The sequence below is a fragment of the Mobula hypostoma genome (assembly GCF_963921235.1).
Source record: "Mobula hypostoma chromosome 9 unlocalized genomic scaffold, sMobHyp1.1 SUPER_9_unloc_2, whole genome shotgun sequence".
NCBI lineage: Eukaryota > Metazoa > Chordata > Chondrichthyes > Myliobatiformes > Myliobatidae > Mobula > Mobula hypostoma.
Window position 1 is genome coordinate 4,557 of NW_026948134.1, and position 27,199 is coordinate 31,755.

At 47.5% G+C, this 27,199-nt stretch overlaps 1 protein-coding gene across 1 annotated transcript in view; it reads left to right on the plus strand.

Annotated features, from left to right (window-relative positions):
• Positions 1 to 1,253: 1,253 nt before the first annotated feature.
• The window catches only part of LOC134341228 (ankyrin-repeat and fibronectin type III domain-containing 1), a gene marked incomplete at its 5' end in the record, with an annotated part of 187,324 nt that continues 161,378 nt past the window's right edge, over positions 1,254 to 27,199 (plus strand). Inside the window, 2 exons of the mRNA XM_063039062.1 lie at positions 1,254 to 1,351; positions 10,059 to 10,149. Coding sequence (XP_062895132.1) covers positions 1,254 to 1,351; positions 10,059 to 10,149 — 189 coding nt within the window. The remainder of the gene's footprint in view (positions 1,352 to 10,058; positions 10,150 to 27,199) is intronic.

The following is a 27,199-nucleotide window of genomic DNA, read 5'->3' on the forward strand; positions in this document are numbered from 1 at the left end:
TCCATAGTCATTGTCCCAGAGTGAATAGACACTTTCCACTCCAACAGTCCATAGTCACGGTCTCAGAGTGAATAGACACCGTCCATTCCAACAGTCCATAGTCACGGTCTCAGAGTGAATAGACACTGTCCACTCCAACAGTCCATAGTCACGGTCTCAGAGTGAATAGACACTGTCCACACCAACAGTCCATAGTCACGGTCCCAGAGTGAATAGACACTGTCCACTCCAACAGTCCATAGTCACCGTGTCAGAGAACAGACACACTGCTCACTCCAACAGTCCATAGTCACCGTCTCAGAGAACAGACACACTGCCCACTCCAACAGTCCATAGTCACGGTCTCAGAGTGAATAGACATTGTCCATTCCAACAGTCCATAGTCTATGTCCCAGAGAACAGAAACACTGCCCACTCCAACAGTCCATAGTCATTGTCCCAGAGTGAATAGACACTGTCCACTCCAACAGTCCATAGTCATTGTCCCAGAGTGAATAGACACTTTCCACTCCAACAGTCCATAGTCACGGTCTCAGAGTGAATAGACACCGTCCATTCCAACAGTCCATAGTCACGGTCTCAGAGTGAATAGACACTGTCCACTCCAACAGTCCATATCATGGTCTCAGAGTGAATAGACACTGTCCACTCCAACAGTCCATAGTCTATGTCCCAGAGAACAGACATACTGCCCACTCCAACAGTCCATTGTCACTGTCCCAGAGTGAATAGACACTGTCCACTCCAACAGTCCATAGTCACGGTCTCAGAGAACAGACACACTGCCCACTCCAACAGTCCATAGTCTATGTCCCAGAGTGAATAGACACTGTCCACTCCAACAGTCCATAGTCACGGTCTCAGAGTGAATAGACACTGTCTACTCCAACAGTCTATAGTCACGGTCTCAGAGAACAGATACACTGTCCACTCCAACAGTCCATAGTCTATGTCCCAGAGAACAGACACACTGTCCATTCCAGCATCCATAGGCACTGTCCCAGAGTGCAAGGACACTGTCCACTCCTGCAGTTTATAGCTGCTTTCCCGGAGCATACAGACTGTACACTGATGATTCAAAGGTACATTTCCTTGTTCACAGTGATTTCCCTTCTCTCCAGTCATTCTGGAAGAATTGGCTACCAGACCATAGTCAAGCTGTGAATTTCCCAAACACTCGTTGATTCCCTTCCCCTTGGAAGATTGAAGTTGCAGCTTTTGTGAGTTCATCCTGTCCCTCTGTCACCTTATAGTTGAGTGGAGCACATACAATGACTTCAGCTCAATCGCAGGAGAGAGCATTCTGGAAGGCATAAAGACGCTGACCTACACGGTGACTGGACTGGTGACCGTAAGTAGCACCGACCTTTCTGGTACTGGGCTTGGGGAATGACAGGTTACCGGCTTGTGAACAATGATACGAGAGGGGAATTGACACACATTTCACGTACTGAGCTTAGCAAATCACAGGATACAGGCATAAGACCTTAAGATATCAGAGCAGAATTTAAACCATTTGGCCCATTTGGTCTTCTCTGCTATTTCATCATGGCTAATCCATTTTCTCTCTCAGTCCCCATCTCTTGCCCTCTCCCTGTATTGCTTCAAACCCTGACTAACCAAGAATCTATCAACCTTTGTCTTAAATATACCCAATAACCTGGTCGCCATTGCCGCCTGTGGCAATGAATTCCAGCGATTCACCACTCTCTTGCTAAAGAAATTCCACTTCATCTCAGTTCTAAAAGGACATGCCTCTATTCAGAGGCTGTGTTCTCTGGTCTCAACCTTCTCCACCATAGAAATACTCTATCAAGGCCTTTCACTGTTCGATGGGTTTCAATGAGGTCACCCCTCATTCTTCTTAATTGTATTGCTCTTCATGTAACAAGCCATTCAATTTTGGAATAATTTTCATGAACCTCCTTTGAACCCTCTCCAGTTTCAGCACATCTTTTTGAAGACCAGGAGCCCAAACCTGCTCACAATACTCCAAGCGAGGCCTCACCAGTGCTTTATAAAGTCTCAACATTACATCCTTGCTTTAATATTCTAGTCCTCTTGAAATGAATGCTGACATTGCATTTGCCTTCCTCACCACAGACTCAACCTGAAAATTAACCTTTGGGGAATCCTTCACAAGGACTCCCAGAGTTCCTTGGTGCCTCAGATTTGTATTTTCTGTCCATTTAGAAAATAGTCAACCCTTTCATTTCTTCTACTAAAGTGCATGGCCACGCACTTCCCAACACTGTATTCCACCTGCCATTGTTTTCCCTTTCCCCGAATCTGTCCAAGTCCTTCTGCAGGACTGTTTTGTTTCAGAATGCTTTTGTTCACTTCAGCTGTTTGCATGACATGTATTTTACTTCCTGCACAACAAGTGTTGGTCATTTGTTTTTATTTTCATTCTTTTTTCCTTTAATTGTTTCTTTCGGGTTTCTTGCTTTCTAGCCACCTGTCAGCAAACAAATCTCATGGTTGCATAATTTATACGTGAATGAATCTTGAACCTCAAAATGGGGGGGAAGCACTGACTGACCGGACACTGACTCGGGACACACTGACCCACCGGACACTGACTGCGGACACACTGACCGACCGGACACTGACTGCGGACACACTGACCCACCGGACACTGACTGCGGACACACTGACCGACCGGACACTACAGCAGACGCACAGACTGCAGACACACTGACCGACCGGACACTACTGCAGACACACTGACCAACCGGACACTGACTCCGGACACACTGACCAACTGGACACTGACTCCAGACACACTGACCCACCGGACACTGACGGCAGACACACTGACCGACCACACACTGACTGCAGACACACTGACTCTGGACAAACTGACCGACCGGACACTGACTGCGGACACACTGACCAACTGGACACTGACTCCAGACACACTGACCCACCGGACACTGACGGCAGACACACTGACCGACCGGACACTGACTCCAGACACACTGACTCCAGACACTGTCTCCAGACACTGACTCCGGACACACTGACCGACCGGACACTGACTTTGGACACACTGACCGACCGGACACTGACGGCAGACACACTGACCGACCGGACACTGACTCCAGACACTGACTCCGGACACACTGACCGACCGGACACTGACTTTGGACACACTGACCAACCGGACACTGACTCCGGACACACTGACCGACCAGACACTGACTGCGGACACACTGACCGACCGGACACTGACTGTGGACACACTGACCAACCGGACACTGACTCCAGACACACTGACCGACTGGACACTGACTCCAGACACACTGACCCACCGGACACTGACGGCAGACACACTGACCGACCGGACTCTGACTCCAGACACTGACTCCGGACACACTGACCGACCGGACACTGACTGTGGACACACTGACCAACCGGACACTGACTGCAGACACACTAACCGACCAGACAATGACTGCGGACATACTGACCAACCGGACCCTGACTGCGGACACACTGACCAACCGGACACTGACTCCAGACACACTGACTCCGGACACACTGACCGACCAGACACCGACTCCAGACACACTGACCGACCGGACTCTGACTCCAAACACACTGACTGACCGGACACTGACTCCAGACACACTGGACACTGACTCTGGACACACTGACCAACCGGACACTGACTCCAGACACTGACTCCTGACACACTGACCGACCGGACACTGACTGTGGACACACTGACCAACCGGACACTGACTCAAGACACACTGACCGACTGGACACTGACTTCAGACACACTGACCCACCGGACACTGACGGCAGACACACTGACCGACCGGACACTGACTCCAGACACTGACTCCGGACACACTGACCGACCGGACACTGACTCCAGACACACTGACTGACCGGACACTGACTCCAGACACACTGACCGACCGGACACTGACTGCAGACACACTGACCCACCGGACACTGACGGCAGACACACTGACCCACCGGACACTGACTCCAGACACTGACTCCGGACACTGACTGTGGACACACTGACCAACCGGACACTGACTGCGGACACACTGACCAACCAGACACTGACTCCAGACACACTGACTGCGGACACACTGACCAACCAGACACTGACTCCAGACACACTGACTGCGGACACACTGACCAACCGGACACTGACTCCAGACACACTGACCGACCGGACACTGACTCCAGACACACTGACTCCGGACACTGACTGCAGACACACTGACCGACCGGACTCTGACTCCAGACACACTGACCAACTGGACGCTGACTCCAGACACACTGACCCACCGGACACTGACTCCGGACACACTGACCGACCGGACACTGACGGCAGACACACTGACCGACCGGACACTGACTCCAGACACTGACTCCGGACACACTGACCGACCGGACACTGACTTTGGACACACTGACTGACCGGACACTGACTCCGGACAAACTGACCAACCGGACACTGACTGCAGACACACTGACCAACCGGACACTGACTGCAGACACACTGACCGACCGGACACTGACTCCGGACACACTGACCGACCGGACACTGACTGCAGACACACTGACCGACCGGACACTGACTCCAGACACACTGACCGACTGGACACTGACTCCAGACACACTGACCCACCGGACACTGACGGCAGACACACTGACTGACTGGACACTGACTCCAGACACACTGACCGACTGGACACTGACTCCAGACACACTGACCGACCGGACACTGACGGCAGACACACTGACCAACCAGACACTGACTCCAGACACTGACTCCGGACACACTGACCGACCGGACACTGACTGTGGACAAACTGACCAACCGGACACTGACTGCAGACACACTAACCGACCGGACAATGACTGCGGACACACTGACCAACCGGACCCTGACTGCGGACACACTGACCAACCGGACACTGACTCCAGACACACTGACTCCGGACACACTGACCGACCGGACACTGACTCCAGACACACTGACCGACCGGACTCTGACTCCAAATACACTGACTGACCGGACACTGACTCCAGACACACTGGACACTGACTCCGGACACACTGACCAACCGGACACTGACTGCAGACACACTGACCGACCGGACACTGACTGCAGACACACTGACCGACCGGACACTGACTCCGGACACACTGACTGACCGGACACTGACTCCAGACAAACTGGACACTGACTCCGGACACACTGACCAACCGGACACTGACTCCAGACACACTGACCGACCGGACTCTGACTCCAAACACACTGACTGACCGGACACTGACTCCAGACACACTGGACACTGACTCCGGACACACTGACCAACCGGACACTGACTGCAGACACACTGACCGACCGGACACTGACTCCGGACACACTGACTGACCGGACACTGACTCCAGACAAACTGGACACTGACTCCGGACACACTGACCGACCGGACTCTGACTCTAGACACACTGACTGACCGGACTCTGACTCCAGACACACTGACTGACCGGATACTGACTGCAGACACACTGACCGACCGGACACTGACTCCAGACACTGACTCCGGACACACTGACCGACCGGACACTGACTTTGGACACACTGACCGACCGGACACTGACTCCAGACACTGACTCCGGACACACTGACCAACCGGACACTGACTTTGGACACACTGACCAACCGGACACACTGACCGAGCGGACACTGACTCCAGACACACTGACCGACCGGACTCTGACTCCAGACACACTGACTGAACGGACACTGACTCCAGACACACTGGACACTGACTGCGGACACACTGACCAACCGGACACTGACTGCGGACATACTGACCGACCGGACACTGACTCCAGACACACTGGACGCTGACTCTGGACACACTGACTGACCGGACACTGACTGCAGACACACTGGACGCTGACTCCGGACACACTGACTGACCGGACACTGACTGCAGACACACCGGACACTGACTGCGGACACACTGACCGACCGGACACTGACTCCGGACACACTGACTGACTGGCTACTGATTCTCCTTTGTCTATCCTGCTTGTTATTTCTTCAAAAGAATTCCACTATATTTGTCAGGCAAGATTTTCCCTTGAGGTAACCATGTTGATTTTAGCCCAGTTTTTCATGTGCCTCCAAGTATTCCGAAACCTGATTCTCAACAATTGACTCCAACATCTTCCCAACCCCTGAGGTCAGGCTAACTGGGCTATAATTTCCTTTCTTCTTCCTTTCTCATTTGAAGAGTGGGGTGATATTTGCAATTTTCCAGTCCTCCGGAACCATGCTAGAATCTAATGACTCTTTAAAGATCGTTACTAATGCCTCTTCAACTACCTCTTTCAGAACCCTCGAATGTAGTCCATCTGCTCCAGGTGACTTATCTACCTTCAGACATTTCAGTTTCCAAAGCACCTTCTCCCTGGAACGGCAACATAACTCACTTCTGCCCCTGATGCTCGAGTGTCCAGCTCACTGCTAGAGTCTTCCACAGTGAAGACTGATGCAAAATGCCTATTCAGTTTGTCCGCCATTTTCTTATCCCCCATTGCTACCTCTCCAGTTCTCCTGTGGTCCGCTATCTACTCTTGCCTCTTTTTTACTCTTCATGTATATCTGAAAAAAAAACTTTGGTATCTTCTTTGATATCATTGGCTACTTCTTTTTCTTTGGCACATATATATCCTGTGCTTTCTGAATTGCTCCCAGAAGCTCCAGCTGTTGCTGCTCTGGTGTGATCCCTCTAGTGTCCACTTCCAATCAATTCTGGCCAGCTCCTCTCTCATGCCTCTGTAATTCATTTTATTCCACTGCCATAGTGATACATCTGACTTTAGCTTCTCCTTTTCAAATTGCAGGGTAAATTTTATCATTTTATAATCACTGTCCCTAACAGTTCCTTTACCTTAAGATTTCTAATTAATTCCTGTTCATTACAAGCACACAATCCAGAATAACTGATCTCCTACAAATTCCCTGTCTTGGGATACAGCACCAACCTAATTTTCCCAATCTACCTACATACTGAAATCCCCCATGACTATTGTAACATTGCCCTTTTGGCATGCATTTTCTATCTTCTGTTGTAATTTGTAGACCATATCCTGGCTACCGTTCAGAGGCTTGTATATAACACCCATCAGGGTCTTTTTATCCTTGCAATTCCTTAACTCCGCCCACTAAGATTTTACATGTTCCAATCCTTTTTAGACCATAAGACCATAAGACAAAGGAGCAGAAGTAGGCCATTCGGCCCATCGAGTCTGCTTCGCCATTTTATCATGAGCTGATCCATTTTCTCCTGTTTAGTCCCAATCCCCTGCCTTCTCACCATAACCTTTGATGCCCTGGCTACTCAGATACCTATCAATCTCTGCCTTAAATACACCCAATGACTTGGCCTCCACTGCTGCCATGGCAACAAATTCCATAGATTCACCAGCCTCTGACTAAAAAAATTTCTTCGCATTTCTGTTCTGAAAGGGCGCCCTTCAATCCTTAAGTCATGCCCTCTCGTACTAGACTCCCCCATCATGGGAAACAACTTTGCCACATCCACTCTGTCCATGCCTTTTAACATTCGAAATGTTTCTATGAGGTCTCCCCTCATTCTTCTAAACTCCAAGGAATACAGTCCAAGAGCGGACAAACATTCCTCATATGTTAACCCTCTCATTCCCGGAATCATTCTAGTGAATCTTCTCTGTACCCTCTCCAACGTTAGCACATCCTTTCTTAAATAAGGTGACCAAAACTGCCCACAGTATTCCAAGTGAGGTCTCACCAGCGCCTTATAGAGCCTCAACATCACATCCCTGCTCCTATATTCTATTCCTCTAGAAATGAATGCCAACATTGCATTCGCCTTCTTCACAACTGACTCAACCTGGAGGTTAACTTTAAGGGTATCCTGTACGAGGACTCCCAAGTCCCGTTGCATTTCAGAACTTTGAATTCTTTCCCCATTTAAATAATAGTCTTCCTGTTTATTTTTTCTGCCAAAGTGCATAACCATACACTTTCCAACATTGTACTTCATTTGCCACTTCTCTGCCCATTCTTCCAATCTATCCAAGTTTCCTCAGCACTACCGGCCCCTCCACCTATCTTCGTATCATCAGCAAACTTAGCCACAAAGCCATCTATTCCATAATCCAAATCGTTGATGTACAATGTAAAAAGAAGCAGCCCCAACACTGATCCCTGTGGAACACCACTGGTAACCGGCAGCCAACCAGAATAGGATCCCTTTATTCCCACTCTCTGTTTCCTGCCAATCAGCCAACGCTCTATCCACATATGTAACTTTCCCGTAATTCCATGGGCTCTTATCTTGTTAAGTAGCCTCATGTGTGGCACCTTGTCAAAGGCCTTCTGAAAATCCAAATATACAACATCCACTGCATCTCCCTTGTCTAGCCTACTGGTAATTTCCTCAAAAAATTGTAATAGGTTTGTCAGGCAGAATTTTCCTTTAAGGAATCCATGCTGAGTTCTGCCTATCTTGTCATATGCCTCCAGGTACTCTGTAACCTCATCCTTGACAATCGACTCCAACAACTTCCCAACCACCGATGTCAAGCTAACAGGTCTATAATTTCCTTTTTGCTCGAAAATTTCTTCTTTTTTGGAATATACCTGTCTTGCACATTCCTCATTTCTCGCATAAACTCCAGCCACTGCTGCTCTGCTGTCTTTCCCGCCAGTGTCTCTTTCCAGTCAACTTTGGCCAGTTCCTCTCTCATGCCACTGTAATTTCCTTTACTCCACTGAAATACTGACACATCAGATTTCGGCTTCTCTTTTTCTAATTTCACAGTGAACTCAATCATGTTATGATCACTGCCTCCTAAGGGTTCCTTCACCTCAATCTCTCTAATCACCTCCGGTTCATTACACAACACCCAATCCAGTACAACCGATCCCCTAGTGGGCTCAACAACAAGCTGTTCTAAAAAGCGATCTCGCAGACATTCTACAAATTCTCTGTCTTGAGATCCAGTGCCGACCTGATTTTCCCAATCCACTCACACGTTAAAGTCCCCCACAATTATCATAACACTGCCCTTCTGACAAGCCTTTTCTATTTCCTGTTGTAATTTGTAGTCCACATCCCTGCAGCTGTTTGGAGGCCTATAAATAACTGCCATCAGGGTCCTTTTACCCCTGCTATTTCTTAGCTCAACCCATAAAGATTCTGCACCTTCCGATCCTATATCACCTCTTTCTAATGATTTAATATCATTTCTTACCAATAAAGCCACGCCTCCCCCTCTGCCTACCTTCCTATCCTTCCGATACACCGTGTATCCTTGGACGTTCAGCTCCCAGAGACATGCATCCTTTAACCAGGTCTCAGTGATAGCCACAATATCATACCTGCCAATCTGTAGCTGTACAACAAGATCATCCACTTTATTCTTTATGCTGCATGCATTTAAGTACAACACCTTAAGACCAGTATTTGATACTTTTTGCTTTGATTTCACTGCAACTTTATTGCACAGCAACTGATCCCAATGGCTACAATGGCTGGGATTTGATTTGATTTTTTACCAAATGAGCCAACCCACCGATTCTGCCTATCTGCCTGTCCTTTTGATGCCACGTGTCTCCTTGGTTGTCAAGCTCCCAACTATAATCTTCTTCCTGGCACGACTCAATGATGCCTACATCATCATATCATACCTGCTAATCTCTAACTGTGCGACAAGATCATTTTCCTCATTCCTTAGATTGCATGTATTCAAATCCTTCATGCCTGTATTTGTCACTATATTCGATTTTGTCCCCATGTTACACTACAACTCTCCTCACTACACATTGCCTCTGCGTGACCGACCAGACACTGACCCACACCCCCCCACAGACGGTGTGAGTGTTAGGATGCCAGTGCAGATTTCCTGACTCCAGGGAGGAGCTGGGAGTGGAGTAGCGATATTGCACTGAGGGCACTGCAGGCTAAGCTGATGGGTCTAATGTACACTTTGTAATCCAGTGGTAGCCAATGCCTCGTTTCCCACAGGGCCTGTCATATTACGTCCGGGTGTCTGCGTACAACATGAAAGGCTGGGGTCCCCCGCAGAGCTCCACGCCGCCATCCGCTGCTCCTTCCTGTAAGTACCACAGACACGTGTAGACGTTTGAACCTCCTGTGAGCTGCAGGGTGTGTGACCGGATCCTCAGGTGAGAGATCAGAACAAGGGCATCGCTCTCTGCATGACCGCGTGTGAGCTCACTGGGAGCAAGGCAGGATGTGGCAGTTTATCACTCTACCTCCTTTGCTCTCTCTCCCTGATCACAGTTCACCACCCACACATCGAACGTTGCTACCCACGCGTCGAACCACGTCACCCATGGCATCAAACCACGTCACCCAGGCGTCAAAACACATTACCCACATGTCCAACCACACCATCCACGCGTCGAACCACACCACCCACGCGCCGAACCACGTCATCTACGTGCCGAACCATGTCACGCTGCGTTGAACCACGTCATGCACGTGTCAAACCACGTCACCCACGTGTCGAACCACGTCACCCACACACCTAATCTCACCACCCACATGCCGAACCTCACCACCCACACACCAAAGCTCGCCACTCACTGTCATACCTCGCAAGCAGGTGTGGGTAAGTTTAAAAAAGAGATAGTAAGCTGAAACAGCATGTTAGTAAAAGGGGTTTTATTTCATGAGAGGTGAAAAAATGCAAAAGCTGCTCAAAAGTTGTGAAGAAAGAAAGTATTTACAAATAGGTAAATGAACAAGTAATAGAGAAATAGCCAAGTTCAGGGACATCTCGGATTGAGAGAGGGAGGAGAGCAGCCAGATATCTTGGTACATATTGGTACCAATGATGTAGGGAGGAAACGCAAAGAGGTCCTGAAAAGAGAATTTAGGGAGCTAGGTAGAAAGCTGAGAAGCAGGACCTCCCGGGTAGTAATTTCTGGATTGCTGCCTGTGCCACACACCAGTGAGGGTAGAAACAGGATGATTTGGCAGATAAATGCATGGCTGAGAAGTTGGTGCAGGGGGCAGGACTTCAGTTTCTTGGATCATTGGGATCTCTTCTGGGGGAGGAAAGTGACATGTTGCACCTCAACCCAAGGGGGAACCAATATTCTCACATGCAGGGTTGTTAGAGCTGTTGGGGAGGATTTAAGCTAATTTGGCAGGGAGATGGGAACTGGAGTGAAGGGACTCAGGATAGGGTGGATGGTAAAAAAGCAAAGATAGCATGCAGTCAGACTGTCAGGAAGGGCAGGCAGATTATGGATATAATTGCAGTCTGCAGGGTCAGCACCAATGCATTAGGGATGCAGAATTAAAAAGAGTAGCAAATACAGCACTCAGAGTGTTATATCTCAATGCACAGGGTGTAAAAATTAAGGTGGATGGTCTTGTTGCACTTCTACAGATTTTCGGGTATGACGTTGTGGCCATCATTGAACCATGACTGAAGGAGCTGAATGTCCAAGGTTACATCCTTATCAAGGATGTGATAACAGCACATTTGGAAAGCGGTGAAATGATCGGACAAAGTCAGCATGGATTTGTGAAAGGAAAATCATGTCTGACGAATCTCATAGAATTTTTTGAGGATGTAACTAGTAGAGTGGATAGGGGAGAACCAGTGGATGTGGTATATTTGGATTTTCAAAAGGCTTTTGACAAGGTCCCACATAGGAGATTAGTGTGCAAACTTAAAGCACACGGTATTGGGGGTAAGGTATTGGTGTGGGTGGAGAATTGGTTAGCAGACAGGAAGCAAAGAGTGGGAATAAACGGGACCTTTTCAGAATGGCAGGCGGTGACTAGTGGGGTACCGCAAGGCTCAGTGCTGGGACCCCAGTTGTTTACAATATATATTAATGACTTGGATGAGGGAATTAAATGCAGCATCTCCAAGTTTGCGGATGACACGAAGCTGGGTGGCAGTGTTAGCAGTGAGGAGGATGCTAAGAGGATGCAGGGTGACTTGGATAGGTTGGGTGAGTGGGCAAACTCATGGCAGATGCAATTTAATGTGGATAAATGTGAAGTTATCCACTTTGGTGGCAAAAATAGGAAAACAGATTATTATCTGAATGGTGGCCGATTAGGAAAAGGGGAGGTGCAACGAGACCTGGGTGTCATTATACACCAGTCATTGAAAGTGGGCATGCAGGTACAGCAGGCGGTGAAAAAGGCGAATGGTATGCTGGCATTTATAGCGAGAGGATTCGAGTACAGGAGCAGGGAGGTACTACTGCAGTTGTACAAGGCCTTGGTGAGACCACACCTGGAGTATTGTGTGCAGTTTTGGTCCCCTAATCTGAGGAAAGACATCTTTGCCATAGAGGGAGTACAAAGAAGGTTCACCAGATTGATTCCTGGGATGGCAGGTCTTTCATATGAAGAAAGACTGGATGAACTGGGCTTGTACTCGTTGGAATTTAGAAGATTGAGGGGGGATCTGATTGAAACGTATAAGATCCTAAAGGGATTGGACAGGCTAGATGCGGGAAGATTGTTCCCGATGTTGGGGAGGTCTAGAACGAGGGGTCACAGTTTGAGGATAGAGGGGAAGCCTTTTAGGACCGAGGTTAGGAAAAACTTCTTCACACAGAGAGTGGTGAATCTGTGGAATTCTCTGCCACAGCAAACTGTTGAGGCCAGTTCATTAGCTATGTTTAAAAGGAAGTTAGATATGGCCCTTGTGGCTACAGGGGTCAGGGGGTATGGAGGGAAGGCTGGGGCGGGGTTCTGAGTTGGATGATCAGCCATGATCATAATAAATGGCGGTGCAGGCTCGAAGGGCCGAATGGCCTACTCCTGCACCTATTTTCTATGTTTCTATGTTTCTACATGTTGTATCGGAGGGATAGGAAGGTAGGCAGAGAGGGTGGCGTGGCTCTACTGGTAAAGATTAGCATCAAATCAGTAGAAAGATGTGACATAGGATCAGAAGATGTTGAATCCTTGTGAGTTGAGTTAGAAACTGCAAGGGTAAAAGGACCCTGATGGCAGGTATATACAGGCCTCCTGACAGTGGCTGGGATGTGGACCATGGATTACAACAGGAAGTAGAAAAGGCATATCAAAAGGGCAATGTTATGATAGTCATGGGAAATTTCAATATGCAGGTGGATTGGGAAAATCATGTTGCTGCTGGATCTCAAGAGAGTGAATTTGTTGAATGCCTATGAGATGGCTTTTTCGAGCAGTTTGTTGTTGAGCCTACTAGGGGATTGGCTATACTGGATTGGTGTTATGTAATGAACCAGAGGTGATTAGGGAGTTTAAGGTAAAGGGAGCTTAGGGTGATTAGGGAGTTTAGGAGGCAGTGATCACAGTAAGATTGCGTTCAACTTGAAACTTAATAGGGAAAAAGTAAAGTCTGACGTAGCAGAATTTCTGTGGAGTAAAGGAAATTTCACTGGTATGAGACAGGAGTTGGAGGTGCTGGCAGGGATGACGGCAGAGCATCAATGGTGTGAGCTTCTGGGAAAAAATGAGGAAGGTGCAAGATAGATGTATTCCAAAAATGAAGAAATAGTCAAATGGCAAAATAGTACAACCGTGGCTGACAAGGGAAGTCAAAGTGAATGTAAAAGCCAAAGAGAGGGCATACAATGAAGCCAAAATTAGTGGGAAGACAGAGGATTGGAAAGCTTTTAAAACCCTACAGAGAGCAGCTAAAAGAATCATTAGGAAGGAAAACATGAAATATGAAAACAAGCTAGCGAACAATATCAAAATGGATCGTCAAGGCTTTTTCAAAAATGTAACAAATAGAGAGATGAGAGTGGATGTAGGACAACTAGAAGGTGAGGTTGAAGAAATAATAACAGGGGCCAAGGAGATGGCAGATGACCTAAATGAGTATTTTGCATCAGTCTTCACTGTGGAAAACACTAGCAGTGTGCCAGATGTTGAAGGATATGAGGGAAGAAAAGTGAGTGCAGTTACTATTACAAGGGAGAAGGTGCTAAAAAGCTGAAGGACCTAAAGGTACATAAATCACCCAGATCAGATGAACTGCACTCTAGGGTTCTGAAAGAGGTAGCATTAGAGATGGTGGAGGCATTAGTAATGATCTTTCCAAAATCATTGGACTCTGGCATGGTGCCAGAGGACTAGAAAATTGCAAATGTCACTCCACTCTTGAAGAAGGGAGGAAGGCAGCAGAAAGGAAATTATAGACCAGTTAGCCTGACCCCAGTGGTTGGGAAGATATTGGAAGATATTGGAGTCAATTGTTCAGGATGAGGTTGTGGAGTACTTGGTGACACAGGACAAGATAGGACAAAGTCAGCATGGTTTCTTTAAGGGAAAATCGTGCCTGATGAACCTGCTGGAATTCTTTGAAGAGATTACAATTAGGATATCCAATAAAAGTGGATAAGTCTCCAGGTCTGGACAGGATATTCCCTAGGACCTTGAGGGAAGTTAGTGTGGAAATAGCAGGGGCTCTGCCAGAAATATTTCAAATGTCATTAGAAACAGGGATGGTGCCAGAAGATTGGCGTATTGCTCATATGGTTCCATTGTTTAAAAAGGTTCTAAGAGTAAACCTAGCAATTATCGGCCCATGAGTTTGACGTCAGTGGTGGGTAAGTTGATGGAAAGTATCCTTAGAGATGGTATATATAATTATCCGGATAGACAGGGTCTGATTAGGAACAGTCAACATGGATTTGTGCGTGGAAGGTCATGTTTGACAAATCTTATTGAATTTTTTGATGAGGTTACTAGGAAAGTTGACGAGGGTAAAGCGGTGGATGTTGTCTATATAGACTTCAGTAAGGCCTTTGACAAGGTTCCACACGGAAGGTTAGTTAGGAAGGTTCAATCGTTAGGCATTAATATCGAAGTAGTAAAATGGATTCAGCAGTGGCTGGAAAGGATGCGCCAGAGAGTAGTGGTGGATAACTGTGTGCCAGATTGGAGGCCGGTGACTAGTGGTGTGCCTCAGGGATCTGTACTGGGTCCAATGTTGTTTGTCATATACATTAATGATCTGGATTAAGGGGTTGTAAATTGGATTAGTAAGTCTGCAGATAACACTAAGATCGGTGGAGTTGTGGGTAATGAAGTAGGTTTTCAAAGCTTGCAGAGAGATTTAGGCCAGTTAGAAGAGTGGGCTGAAAGATGGAAAGCGGCCAGTGAGTGAGTGGGCCAGTGAAGGAGTGGAGCTTTGAGGCTTTGACTCGAGAGGCTTCGACGAGAAGAGGCGGAGGACAAACTTGCTCGCAGTTAGTCTTTACAATGTCTTCTGAGACGGTGAGGTGCCTCTCATGTGAGATGTGGCAGTCTTGGGGGAACGTCCCTCTCCCGCAGAGTCACATCTGCCAGAAATGCATATGGCTGGGTGATCTGGAAGACCGTGTAAGGAATCTGGAGCAGCAGCTGGATGACCTTCTACTCATAAGGGAGAATGAGGCAGTCATAGATGAGAGCTACAGGGAGGTAGTCACACCTAGGCTATCGGAAGCAGGTCGTTGGGTGACAGTCAGAGGGGGGAAAGCGAAGGTGAGCAGGCAGGTAGTGCAGAGCACCCCTGTAGCCATTCCCCTGAATAATAAATTTACCATCCTGGATACTGTTGGCGGGGACAACTGACCAGGTGTGAGCCACGGTGGCAGGGCCTCCGACACTTAGTCTGACCCTGTGGTGCAGGAGGGTGGGACGGAGAAGAGGAGAGCTGTCGTCATTAGAGACTCTATAGTCAAGGGAGCAGACAGGAGATTTTGTGGACGTGAGAAGGACACCCGCATGGTTTGCCTCCCGGGTGCCAGGGTCCGGGATGTCTCTGACCGGGTGCACGACATCCTGGTACGAGAGGGAGAGCAACCAGAAGTCGTGATACATGTTGGTACCAACGACATAGGCAGGAAGAGGGATGAGGTCCTGAAGTGTGAGTTTCGGGAACTTGGCAGAAGGCTGAAGAACAGGACCTCAAGCGTGGCGTTCTCAGGATTGCTGCCAGTGCTACGTGACAGTGATGGTAAGAATTGGAGGAGATGGCAGTTGAATGCGTGGCTGAGGAATTGGTGCAGGGAGCAGGGATTTAGATATTTAGATCATTGGGATCTCTTCTGGGGAAGGTGGGACCTGTACAGATTGGATGAGTTGCACCTGAACTCGAGGGGGACCAATATCCTTGCAGGTAGGTTTGCTAGCATGGTTCGGGAGGGCTTAAACTAATTTGCGAGGAGGATGGGACCCAGAGCGATAGAGCAGTGAAGGAAGTGCATGGAGTAAAGCCAGATCTAACATACAGAGAGGCTTTGAGGAAAGAGAAGCAGAATAAACGCTGTAAAGACAGTAAGGTAGAAGGGCTGAAATGTGTGTACCTCAATGCAAGAAGCATCAGGAACAAAGGTGATGAACTGAGAGCTTGGATACATACATGGAATTATGATGTAGTGGCCATTACAGAGACTTGGCTGGCACCAGGGCAGGAATGGATTCTCAATATTCCTGGATTTCAGTGCTTTAAAAGGGATAGAGAGGGGGAAAAAGGGGAGGAGGGGTGGCATTACTGGACAGGGATACTATTACAGCTACAGAAAGGGTGGGTAATGTAGCAGGATCCTCTTTTGAGTCAATATGGGTGGAAGTCAGGAACAGGAAGGGAGCAGTTACTCTACTGGGGGTATTCTATAGGCCCCCTGGTAGCAGCAGAGATACAGAGGATCAGATTGGGAGGCAGATTTTGGAAAGCTGCACTAATAACAGGGTTGTTATCATGGGTAACTTTAACTTCCCTAATATTGATTGGCACCTGATTAGTTCCAAGGGTTTAGATGGGGCAGAGTTTGTTAAGTGTGTCCAGGACGGATTCCTGCCACAGTATGTGGACAGGCCGACTAGGGGGAATGCCATACTAGATCTAGTACTAGGTAATGAACCGGGTCAGGTCACAGATCTCTCAGTGGGTGAGCATCTGGGGGACAGTGACCACCGCTCCCTGGCCTTTAGCATTATCATGGAAAAGGATAGAATCAGAGAGGACAGGAAAATCTTTAATTGGGGAAGGGCAAATTATGAGGCTATAAGACCAATCACACCACCCACACGCTGACCCACGTCACCCACACGCGAATCACACCACCCACACGCTGACCCACGTCACCCACACACCGACCCACGTCACCCACACAGCGAATCACACCACCCACGCACTGACCCACGTCACCCACACAGCGAATCACACCACACACACGCTGACCCACGTCACCCACACACTGACCCACGTCACCCACACAGCGAATCACACCACCCACACACAGACCCATGTCACCCACACGCTGACCCACGTCACCCACACACAGACCCATGTCACACGAACATCGAACCACGTCACCCACAGAGCGAATCACACCACCTACACGCTGACCCACGTCACCCACACACAGACCCACGTCACACGAACATCGACCCACGTCACCCACACAGCGAATCACACCACCCACATGCTGACCCACATCACCCACACACCGACCCACGTCACACGAACATCGAACCACGTCACCCACACAGCGAATCACACCACCCACATGCTGACCCACATCACCCACACACCGACCCACGTCACACGAACATCGAACCACGTCACCCACACAGCGAATCACACCACCTACACGCTGACCCACGTCACCCACACAGTGAATCACACCACCCACACGCTGACCCACATCACCCACACACCGACCCAAGTCACACGAACATCGAACCACGTCACCCACACAGCGAATCACACCACCTACACGCTGACCCACGTCACCCACACAGTGAATCACACCACCCACACGCTGACCCACATCACCCACACACCGACCCAAGTCACACGAACATCGAACCACGTCACCCTCACAGCGAATCACACCACCCACACGCTGACCCACGTCACCCACACACCGACCCACGTCACACGAACATCGAACCACGACACCCACACAGCGAATCACATCACCCACACGCTGACCCACGTCACCCTCACAGCGAATCACACCACCTACACGCTGACCCACGTCACCCACACAGTGAATCACACCACCCACACGCTGACCCACATCACCCACACACCGACCCACGTCACACGAACATCGAACCACGTCATCCTCACAGCGAATCACACCACCCACACGCTGACCCACGTCACCCACACACCAACCCACGTCACACGAACATCGAACCACGACACCCACACAGCGAATCACATCACCCACACGCTGACCCACGTCACCCACACAGCGAATCACACCACCTACACGCTGACCCACGTCACCCACACAGTGAATCACACCACCCACACGCTGACCCACATCACCCACACACCGACCCATGTCACACGAACATCGAACCACGTCATCCTCACAGCGAATCACACCACCCACACGCTGACCCACGTCACCCACACACCGACCCACGTCACACGAACATCGAACCACGACACCCACACAGCGAATCACATCACCCACACGCTGACCCACGTCACCCACACAGCGAATCACACCACCTACACGCTGACCCACGTCACCCACACAGTGAATCACACCACCCACACGCTGACCCACGTCACCCTCACAGCAAATCACACCACCTACACGCTGACCCACGTCACCCACACACCGACCCACATCACGCGAACATCGAACCACGACACCCACACAGCGAATCACACCACCCACACGCTGACCCACGTCACCCACACACCGACCCACGCCACGCGAACATCGAACCACGACACCCACACAGCGAATCACACCACCCACATGCTGACCCACGTCTTCCACACAGCGAATCACACCACCCACACCCCGACCCACGTCACCCACACCCCGACCCACGTCACCCACACAGCAAATCACACCACCCACACCCTGACCCACGTCACCCACACAGCGAATCACACCACCCACACCCCGACCCACGTCACCCACACAGCGAATCACACCACCCACACGCTGACCCACGTCACCCACACACCAACCCACGTCACACGAACATCGAACCACGTCACCCACAGAGCAAATCACACCACCCACACACTGACCCACGTCAGCCACACAGCGAATCACACCACCCACACCCCGACCCACGTCACCCACACACCAACCCACGTCACCCACACCCCGACCCACATCACCCACACGCTGACCCACGTCAGCCACACAGCGAATCACACCACCCACACCCCGACCCACGTCACCCACACCCCGACCCACGTCACCCACACAGCGAATCACACCACCCACACACCGACCCACGTCACCCACACACCGACCCACGTCACCCACACAGCGAATCACACCACCCACACACGGACTCACGTCACCCACACACCGACCCACGTCACACGAACATCGAACCACATCACCCACACAGTGAATCACACTGCCCACACCTCGAACAATGTCACCAACATGCAGAACCACGTCACTCTCACACCGAACCATGTCATCCACACATCGACCCACATCACATGAACATCGAACCACATCACGCGACCATCGAAGCATGTCACCCACATGCGGAACCATGTCACCCACACGCAGAACCATGTCACCCACACGCAGAACCACGTCACCCACACACAGAACTACTTCACACGAACACCGATCCATGTCACCCACATGCCAAACCATGTCACCAACACAGCGACCCACGTCACTCACATGCCGAAATACATCACCCACTCGTTAACCTATGTCACCCTCACGCCGAGCCACGTCACACGTACACTGACCCACGTCACACAACGAATCACAGCACCCACACGCCAAACAATGTCACCAACATGCCGGACCACGTCACCCACACGCCGACAGACAGTGGCATGCAAAAGTTTGGGCACCCCTGGTCAAAATTTCTGTTACTGTAAATAGTTAAGTGATAAAAAGATGAACTGATCTCCAAAAGTCATAAAGTTAAAGATGAAACATTCTTTTCAACATTTTAAGCAAGATTAGTGTACTATTTTTGTTTTGTACAATTTTAGAGTGAAAGAAAGGAAAGGAGCACCATGCAAAAGTTTGGGGACTCCAAGAGATTTGAGCTCTCAGAAAACTTTTAACAAGGTCTCAGACCTTAATTAGTTTGTTAGGGCTATGGCTTGTTCACGGTTATTGTCAGGAAAGGCCAGGTGATGCAAATTTCAAAGCTCACTCCTCAAACCTTGTCCCAACAATCAGCAGGCATGGGCTCCTCTAAGCAGCTGCCTAGCACTCTGAAAATTAAAATAAATGACGCCCACAATGCAGGAGAAGGCTATAAGAAGATAGCAAAGCATTTTCAGATAGCCGTTTCCTCAGCTCGTAATATAATTAAGAAATGGCAGTTAACAGGAACAGTGGAGGTCAAGTTGAAGTCTGGAAGACCAAGAAAACTTTCCAAGAGAACTGCTCGTAGGATTGCTAAAAAGGCAAATCAAAACCCCCGTTTGACTGCAAAAGACCTTCAGGAAGATTTAGCAGACTCTGGAGTGGTGGTGCACTGTTCTACTGGGCAACAACACCTGAACAAATATGACCTTCATGGAAGAGTCATCAGAAGAAAACCTTTCCTGCAACCTCACCACAAAATTCAGCATCAGAAGTTTGCAAAGGAACATCTAAACAAGCCTGATGCATTTTGGAAACAAGTCCTGTGGACTGATGAAGTTAACATAGAATACAGAAAAGTACAGCACAGTACAGGCCCTTCGGCCCACAATGTTGTGCCGACCCTTAAACCCTGCCTCCCATATAACCCCCCACCTTAAATTTCTCCATATACCTGTCTAGTAGTCTCTTAAATTTCACTAGTGTATCTGCCTCCACCACTGACTCAGGCAGTGCACTCCACGCACCAACCACCCTCTGAGTAAAAAACCTTCCTCTAATATCCCCATTGAACTTTCCACCCCTTACCTTAAAGCCATGTCCTCTTGTATTGAGCAGTGGTGCCCTGAGGAAGAGGCGCTGGCTGTCCACTTAATATCTTCCTCTTAATATCTTGTATACCTCTATCATGTCTCCTCTCATCCTCCTTCTCTCCAGAGAGTAAAGCCGGAGCTCCCTTAATCTCTGATCATAATCCATACTCTCTAAATCAGGCAGCATCCTGGTAAATCCCCTCTGTACCCTTTCCAATGCTTCCACATCCTTCCCATAGTGAGGCGACCAGAACTGAACACAGTACTCCAGGTGTGGCCTAACCAGAGTTTTATACAGCTGCATCATTAACCCGCAACTCTTAAACTCTATCCCTCGACTTATGAAAGCTAACAGTCCATAAGCTTTTTAACTACCCTATCTACCTGTGAGGCAACTTTCAGGGATCTGTGGACATGTACCCCTAGATCCCTCTGCTCCTTCACACTACCAAGTATCCTGCCATTTACTTTGTACTCTGCCTTGGAGTTTGTCCTTCCAAAGTGTACCACCTCACACTTCTCCAGGTTGAACTTCATCTGCCACTTCTCAGCCCACTTCTGCATCCTATCAATGTCTCTCTGCAATCTTAGACAATCCTCTACAGTATCCACAACACCACCAACTTTTGTGTCATCTGCAAACTTGCCAACCCACACTTCTACCCCCACATCCAGGTCATTAATAAAAATCACGAAAAGTAGAGGTCCCTGAACTGATCCTTTTGGGACACCACTAGTCACAACCCTGTAATCGGAATGTGCTCCCTCCACCACCACCCTCTGCCTTCAGCAGGAAGGCCAATTCTGAATCCACCTGGCCAAACTTCCCTGGACCCCATGCCTTCTGACTTTCTGAATAAGCCTACCGTGTGGAACCTTGTCAAATGCCTTACTAAAATCCATATAGATCACATCCACTGCACTACCCTCATCTATATGCCTGGTCACCTCCTCAGAGAACTCTATCAGGCTTGTTCAGACACGATCTGCCCTTCACAAAGCCATGCTGACTGTCCCTGATCAGACCATGATTCTCTAAATGCCCAGAGATCCTGTCTCTAAGAATCTTTTCCAACAGTTTTCCCACCTCAGATGTAAGGCTCACTGGTCTATAATTACCTGGACTATCCCTCCTACCTTTTTTCTTTTCTTTTTCAATATTTTTATTGATTTCTATATAGAAAAATACAGAGTCCAAGAGAATACATATTATAAAACGAAAGAAAAAATATAATAATACCAGATACAGTATATTGAACCACATTAACGAACTCCATACTCTATATTCATATAAATTAGATTAATTCGTATATTAGAATATAAACAATTTTATAAATAAAAAGATCTATACCCACTACCAAAGTCGATGCTGTTTGGAGAAATAAAGAAGGAAAAAAACATTATCAGATAATAAAATATGCTATTAACCAACTTCTGTACTTTAACGAAAAGTCAAAGATTATGAAAATAATTTAAAAACAGCCCCCACAAATTTTGAAAATCTTGGTTAGATTCAGAAATTGAACAATGAATCTTTTCTAAATTTAGGCATACCATAACATCCCGTAACCACTGAGCATGATTAGGCAGAACAACATCCTTCCATTTAAACAAAAGCACCCTTCTAGCCGTAAGAGAGATAAAAGCCAGAATGTGCAGATCAGATGTCTTCAAGATGATATCTTTCCTTCCAACAATACCAAGTAGGGCAGTCAAAGGGTTAGGCTTAAAATTAACTTTAAAGAGTACAGAAAAGTTTGGAATACTTCCTTCCAATATTTTCCAAGACTTGGGCATGTCCAAAACATATGAATAAATGAACCTTCTCCATTGTTACACCTATCACAGTAGGGAGATATATCCATATAAAAATGAGATAACTTATCCTTGGTCATATAAGCCCTATGAACCACTTTAGATTATAGGAGGGGATGATGAGCACATAACGATGAAGTATCAACCAATTTAAAAATCTCATTCCAAGTTTCTTCAGAAATTGAAGTCTGTAAATCTTGTTCCCAAAGATTTTTGATTTTGTCTAAAGAATCATTTCTCATTCCAAACAACATATCATAGATATATTAGATATTGAACCATTATAAAATGATTTCATAGTAAGAATTTCATCTAATACGTTCTTATCAGGACTATTAGGAAATGTATATAATTGAGATCACAGAAAATCTCTAATTTGTAAGTACTGACAAAAATGGGATTTTTGGTAAACTATATTTAGTTGACAATTGTTCGAATGAAGAAAGACTTCCCCCCACAGACAGATCCCAGAAGCATGTAATGTCTAATCCTTCCCATTGTTTAAAAACTACATCAGTCATAGAAGGCTTAAAAAATAGTTTAAAAAAATGGGACTAGAAAGGGAGAATCTCAATAGACCAAAGTGTTTCCTAAATTGTATCCAAATCCTCAAAGTATGTTTGACTGCCACATTTTCAGTTATCTTACTTAAGGATAAAGGAAATGAAGATCCCAAAAGAGAGACAATAGAAAATTTATTAACCAAGTTAGCTTCTAAAGAAATCGACCCGGGACAGTCCTCATGATTAATATAGTATAACCAAAATGTGAGATTCCGTATATTAGCTGCCCAGTAGTAAAACCAAAAATTTGGTAAAGCTAATCCTCCATTCTTTTTAACTTTCTGGAGATGGACTTTATTCAATCGAGGACATTTATTTTTCCATATGTAGGAGGATAAAATAGTCCAGAGAGTCAAAAAGGGATTTAGGAATAAAAACGGGTAAAGCCTGAAAGAGGTAGGTAAATTTAGGTAAAACATTCATTTTAATAGAATTAATTTAACCAATCAATGATAACAAAAGGGGCGACCAATTTGATAATGTTCTTTTTATATAATGTAATAAAGTAAGAAAATTTTCTTTAAATGGGTATTTATAATTTTTAGTAATTGTTACACCCAAATAAGTGAATTGGTTTCTTACAGTTTTAAAAGGAAGGTTAATATCAGTTGATACCAAATAATTCAAAGGAAAAAGTTCACGCTTATGTAGGTTCCTACTACCTTTTTTGAACAAGGGGACAACATTCGCCTCCCTCCAATCCTCCAGTACCATTCCCGTGGACAATGAGGACATAAAGATCCTAGCCAGAGGCTCAGCAATCTCTTTCCTCGCCTCGTGGAGCAGCCTGGGGACTGTTTCGTCAGGCCCCAGGGACTTATCCGTCCTAATGTATTTTAACAACTCCAACACCTCCTCTCCCTAATATCAACATACTCCAGAACATCAACCTCACTCATATTGTTCTCACTGTTATCAAGTTCCCTCTCATTGGTGAATACTGAAGAGAAGTATTCATTGAGGACCTCGTTCACTTCCACTGCCTCCAGGCACATCTTCCTATCCTTATCTCTAATCGGTCCTACCTTCACTCCTGTCACCATTTTGTTCTTCACGTAAATGAAGAATGCCTTGGGGTTTTCCTTTACCCTACTCGCCAAGGCCTTCTCATGCTCCCTTCTTGCTCTCCTCGGCCCCTTCTTAAGCTCCTTTCTTGCTACCCTATGTTCCTCAATAGACCCATCTGATCCTTGCTTCCTAAACCTCATGTCTGCTGCCTTCTTCCACCTGACTAGATTTTCTACCTCACTTGTCACTCATGGTTCCTTCACCCTACCATTCTTGATCTTCCTCACTGGGACAAATTTATCCCTAACATCGTGCAAGAGATCCCTAAACATCGACCACATGTCCATAGTACATTTCCCTGCAAAAACATCATCCCAATTCACACCCGTAAGTTCTAGCCTTTTTGCCTCATAATTTGCCCTTCCCCAATTAAAAATTTTCCTGTCCTCTCTGATTCTATCCTTTTCCATGATAATGCTAAAGGCCAGGGAGCGGTGGTCACTGTTCCCCAGATGCTCACCCACTGAGAGATCTGTGACCTGACCCGGTTCATTACCTAGTACTAGATCTAGTATGGCATTCCCCCTAGTCGGCCTGTCAACATACTGTGACAGGAATCCATCCTGGACACACTAACAAACTCTGCCCCATCTAAACCATTGGAACTAATCAGGTGCCAATCAATATTAGGGAAGTTAAAGTTACCCATGATAACAACCCTGTTATTTTTGCACCTTTCCAAAATCTGCCTCCTGGTCTGCTCCTCGGTATCTCTGCTGCTACCAGGGGGCCTATAGAATACCCCCAATAGAGTAACTGCTCCCTTCCTGCAGCTGTAATAGTATCCCTGACCAGTAATGCCACCCCTCCTCCCCTTTTTCCGCCCTCTCTATCTCTTTTAAAGCACTGAAATCCAGGAATATTGAGAATCCATTCCTGCCCTGGTGCCAGCCAAGTCTCTGTAATGGCCACTACATCATAATTCCATGTATGTATCCAAGCTCTCAGTTCATCACCTTTGTTCCTGATGCTTCTTGCACTGAAGTACACACACTTTAGCCCTTCTACCTTACTACCTTTACACTGTTTATTCTGTTTCTCTTTCCTCAAAGCCTCTTTATATGTTAGATCTGGCTTTACTCCATGCACTATACTTGCAGTTCTTGCATAACCTTTATCCTCCTCCACCTCACTATCTGCTCTCACACTCTGGTTCCTTTTTGGCCGCAATGAGAAAATGTTTGGAGAAAAAAGGGTGCAGACTTTCATGAAAAGAACCCCTCTCCAACTGTTAAGCATGGGGGTGGATCGATCATGCTTTGGGCTTGTGTTGCAGCCAGTGGCACGGGGAGCATTTACTGGTAGATGGAAGAATGAATTCAATTAAATACCAGCAAATTCTGGAACCAAACATCACACCTTCTGTAAAAAAGTCAAAGGTGAAAAGAGGTTGGCTCCTACAACAGGACAATGAACCTAAACACACCTCAGAATCCACAATGGACTACCTCAAGAGGCACAAGCTGAAGGTTTTGCCATGGCCCTCACAGTCCCCTGACCTAAACATCATCGAGAATCTGTGGATAGACCTCAAAAGAGCAGTGCATGCAAGACGGCCCAAGAATCTCACAGAACTAGAAGCCTTTTGCAAGGATGAATGGGTGAAAATCCCCCAAACAAGAATTGAAAGACTCTTAGCTGGCTACAGAAAGCGTTTACAAACTGTGATACTTGCCAAATGGGGTATTACTAGGTACTGACCATGCAGGGTGCCCAAACTTTTGCTTCCGGCCCTTTTCCTTTTTTGTTATTTTGAAACTGTAAAAGATGGAAATAAAGAAGTTTTCTTGCTTAAAATATTAAAGAAATGTGTCATCTTTAACTTTATGCCTTTTGGAAATCAGGTCATCTTTTACTCATCATGGTAACAGAAATTTTGACTGGGGTGCCCAAACTTTTGCATGCCACATGAACATTGAACTATGTTACCTACATGCCGAAACATGTCACCCACAAGCAAACCCACGTCACCCACACGTCGACCCACATCACCCATACAGCGAATCACACCACGCACACACTGATCAATGTCACCAACAAGCAGAACCATGTTACTCTCACACCGAACCACGTCATCCACACGTCGACATGAACATTGAACCATATCATGTGAACATCATACTAGGTCACCCACACAGCGAACCACATCGACCCACGTCATCCACACGCTGAACCACGTAACCCACATGCTGACCCTTATCGCTAATACAGCGAACCACGTCACCCACGTCCTGTGTGGTCATCATGGGGAAGTTTAACCCCTGGGTGGTCTGCATGATGGGTTTAACTCGAGTGGTCTTTGTGTCACTGTTTAACCCCTGATTGGTCTGCTGGTCAGGGTTTAATCCCTGGGTGGTCTATGTGTTGGGATTTAACTCCTGATGGTCGTTATGGTGAAGTTCAACCCTTAGATGGTCTGTATAGTGGATTTAACCCCAGGTGGTCTTTTTGTCAGTATTTAACTGTTGGGTGGTCTGTATGTTGGGGTTTAAACCCTGAATGGTCTGCATATTGGGGTATAACTTGTGGATGGTCTGTGTGTTGGAGTTTAACACCTGGGTGGTTGTCATGGTGGGGCTTAACCCTGGGTGGTCTGTATGTCGGGGTCTACCCCCGCACGGGTGGTTTGCGTGTTGGGATCTACCCATCTCCCCCGTGTGGTCTGCGTATCGGGGTCTACCTTTCCCCCCCTCCCATGTGGTCTGTGGGTTGAATTCTACCCCTGAGTGGTCTGTGTGTTGGGATCAATGTCAATCCACCCCCTTCGGGTGGTCTGTGTGTTGGGGTCAATTCCCCCCACCCGAAAGGTCTGC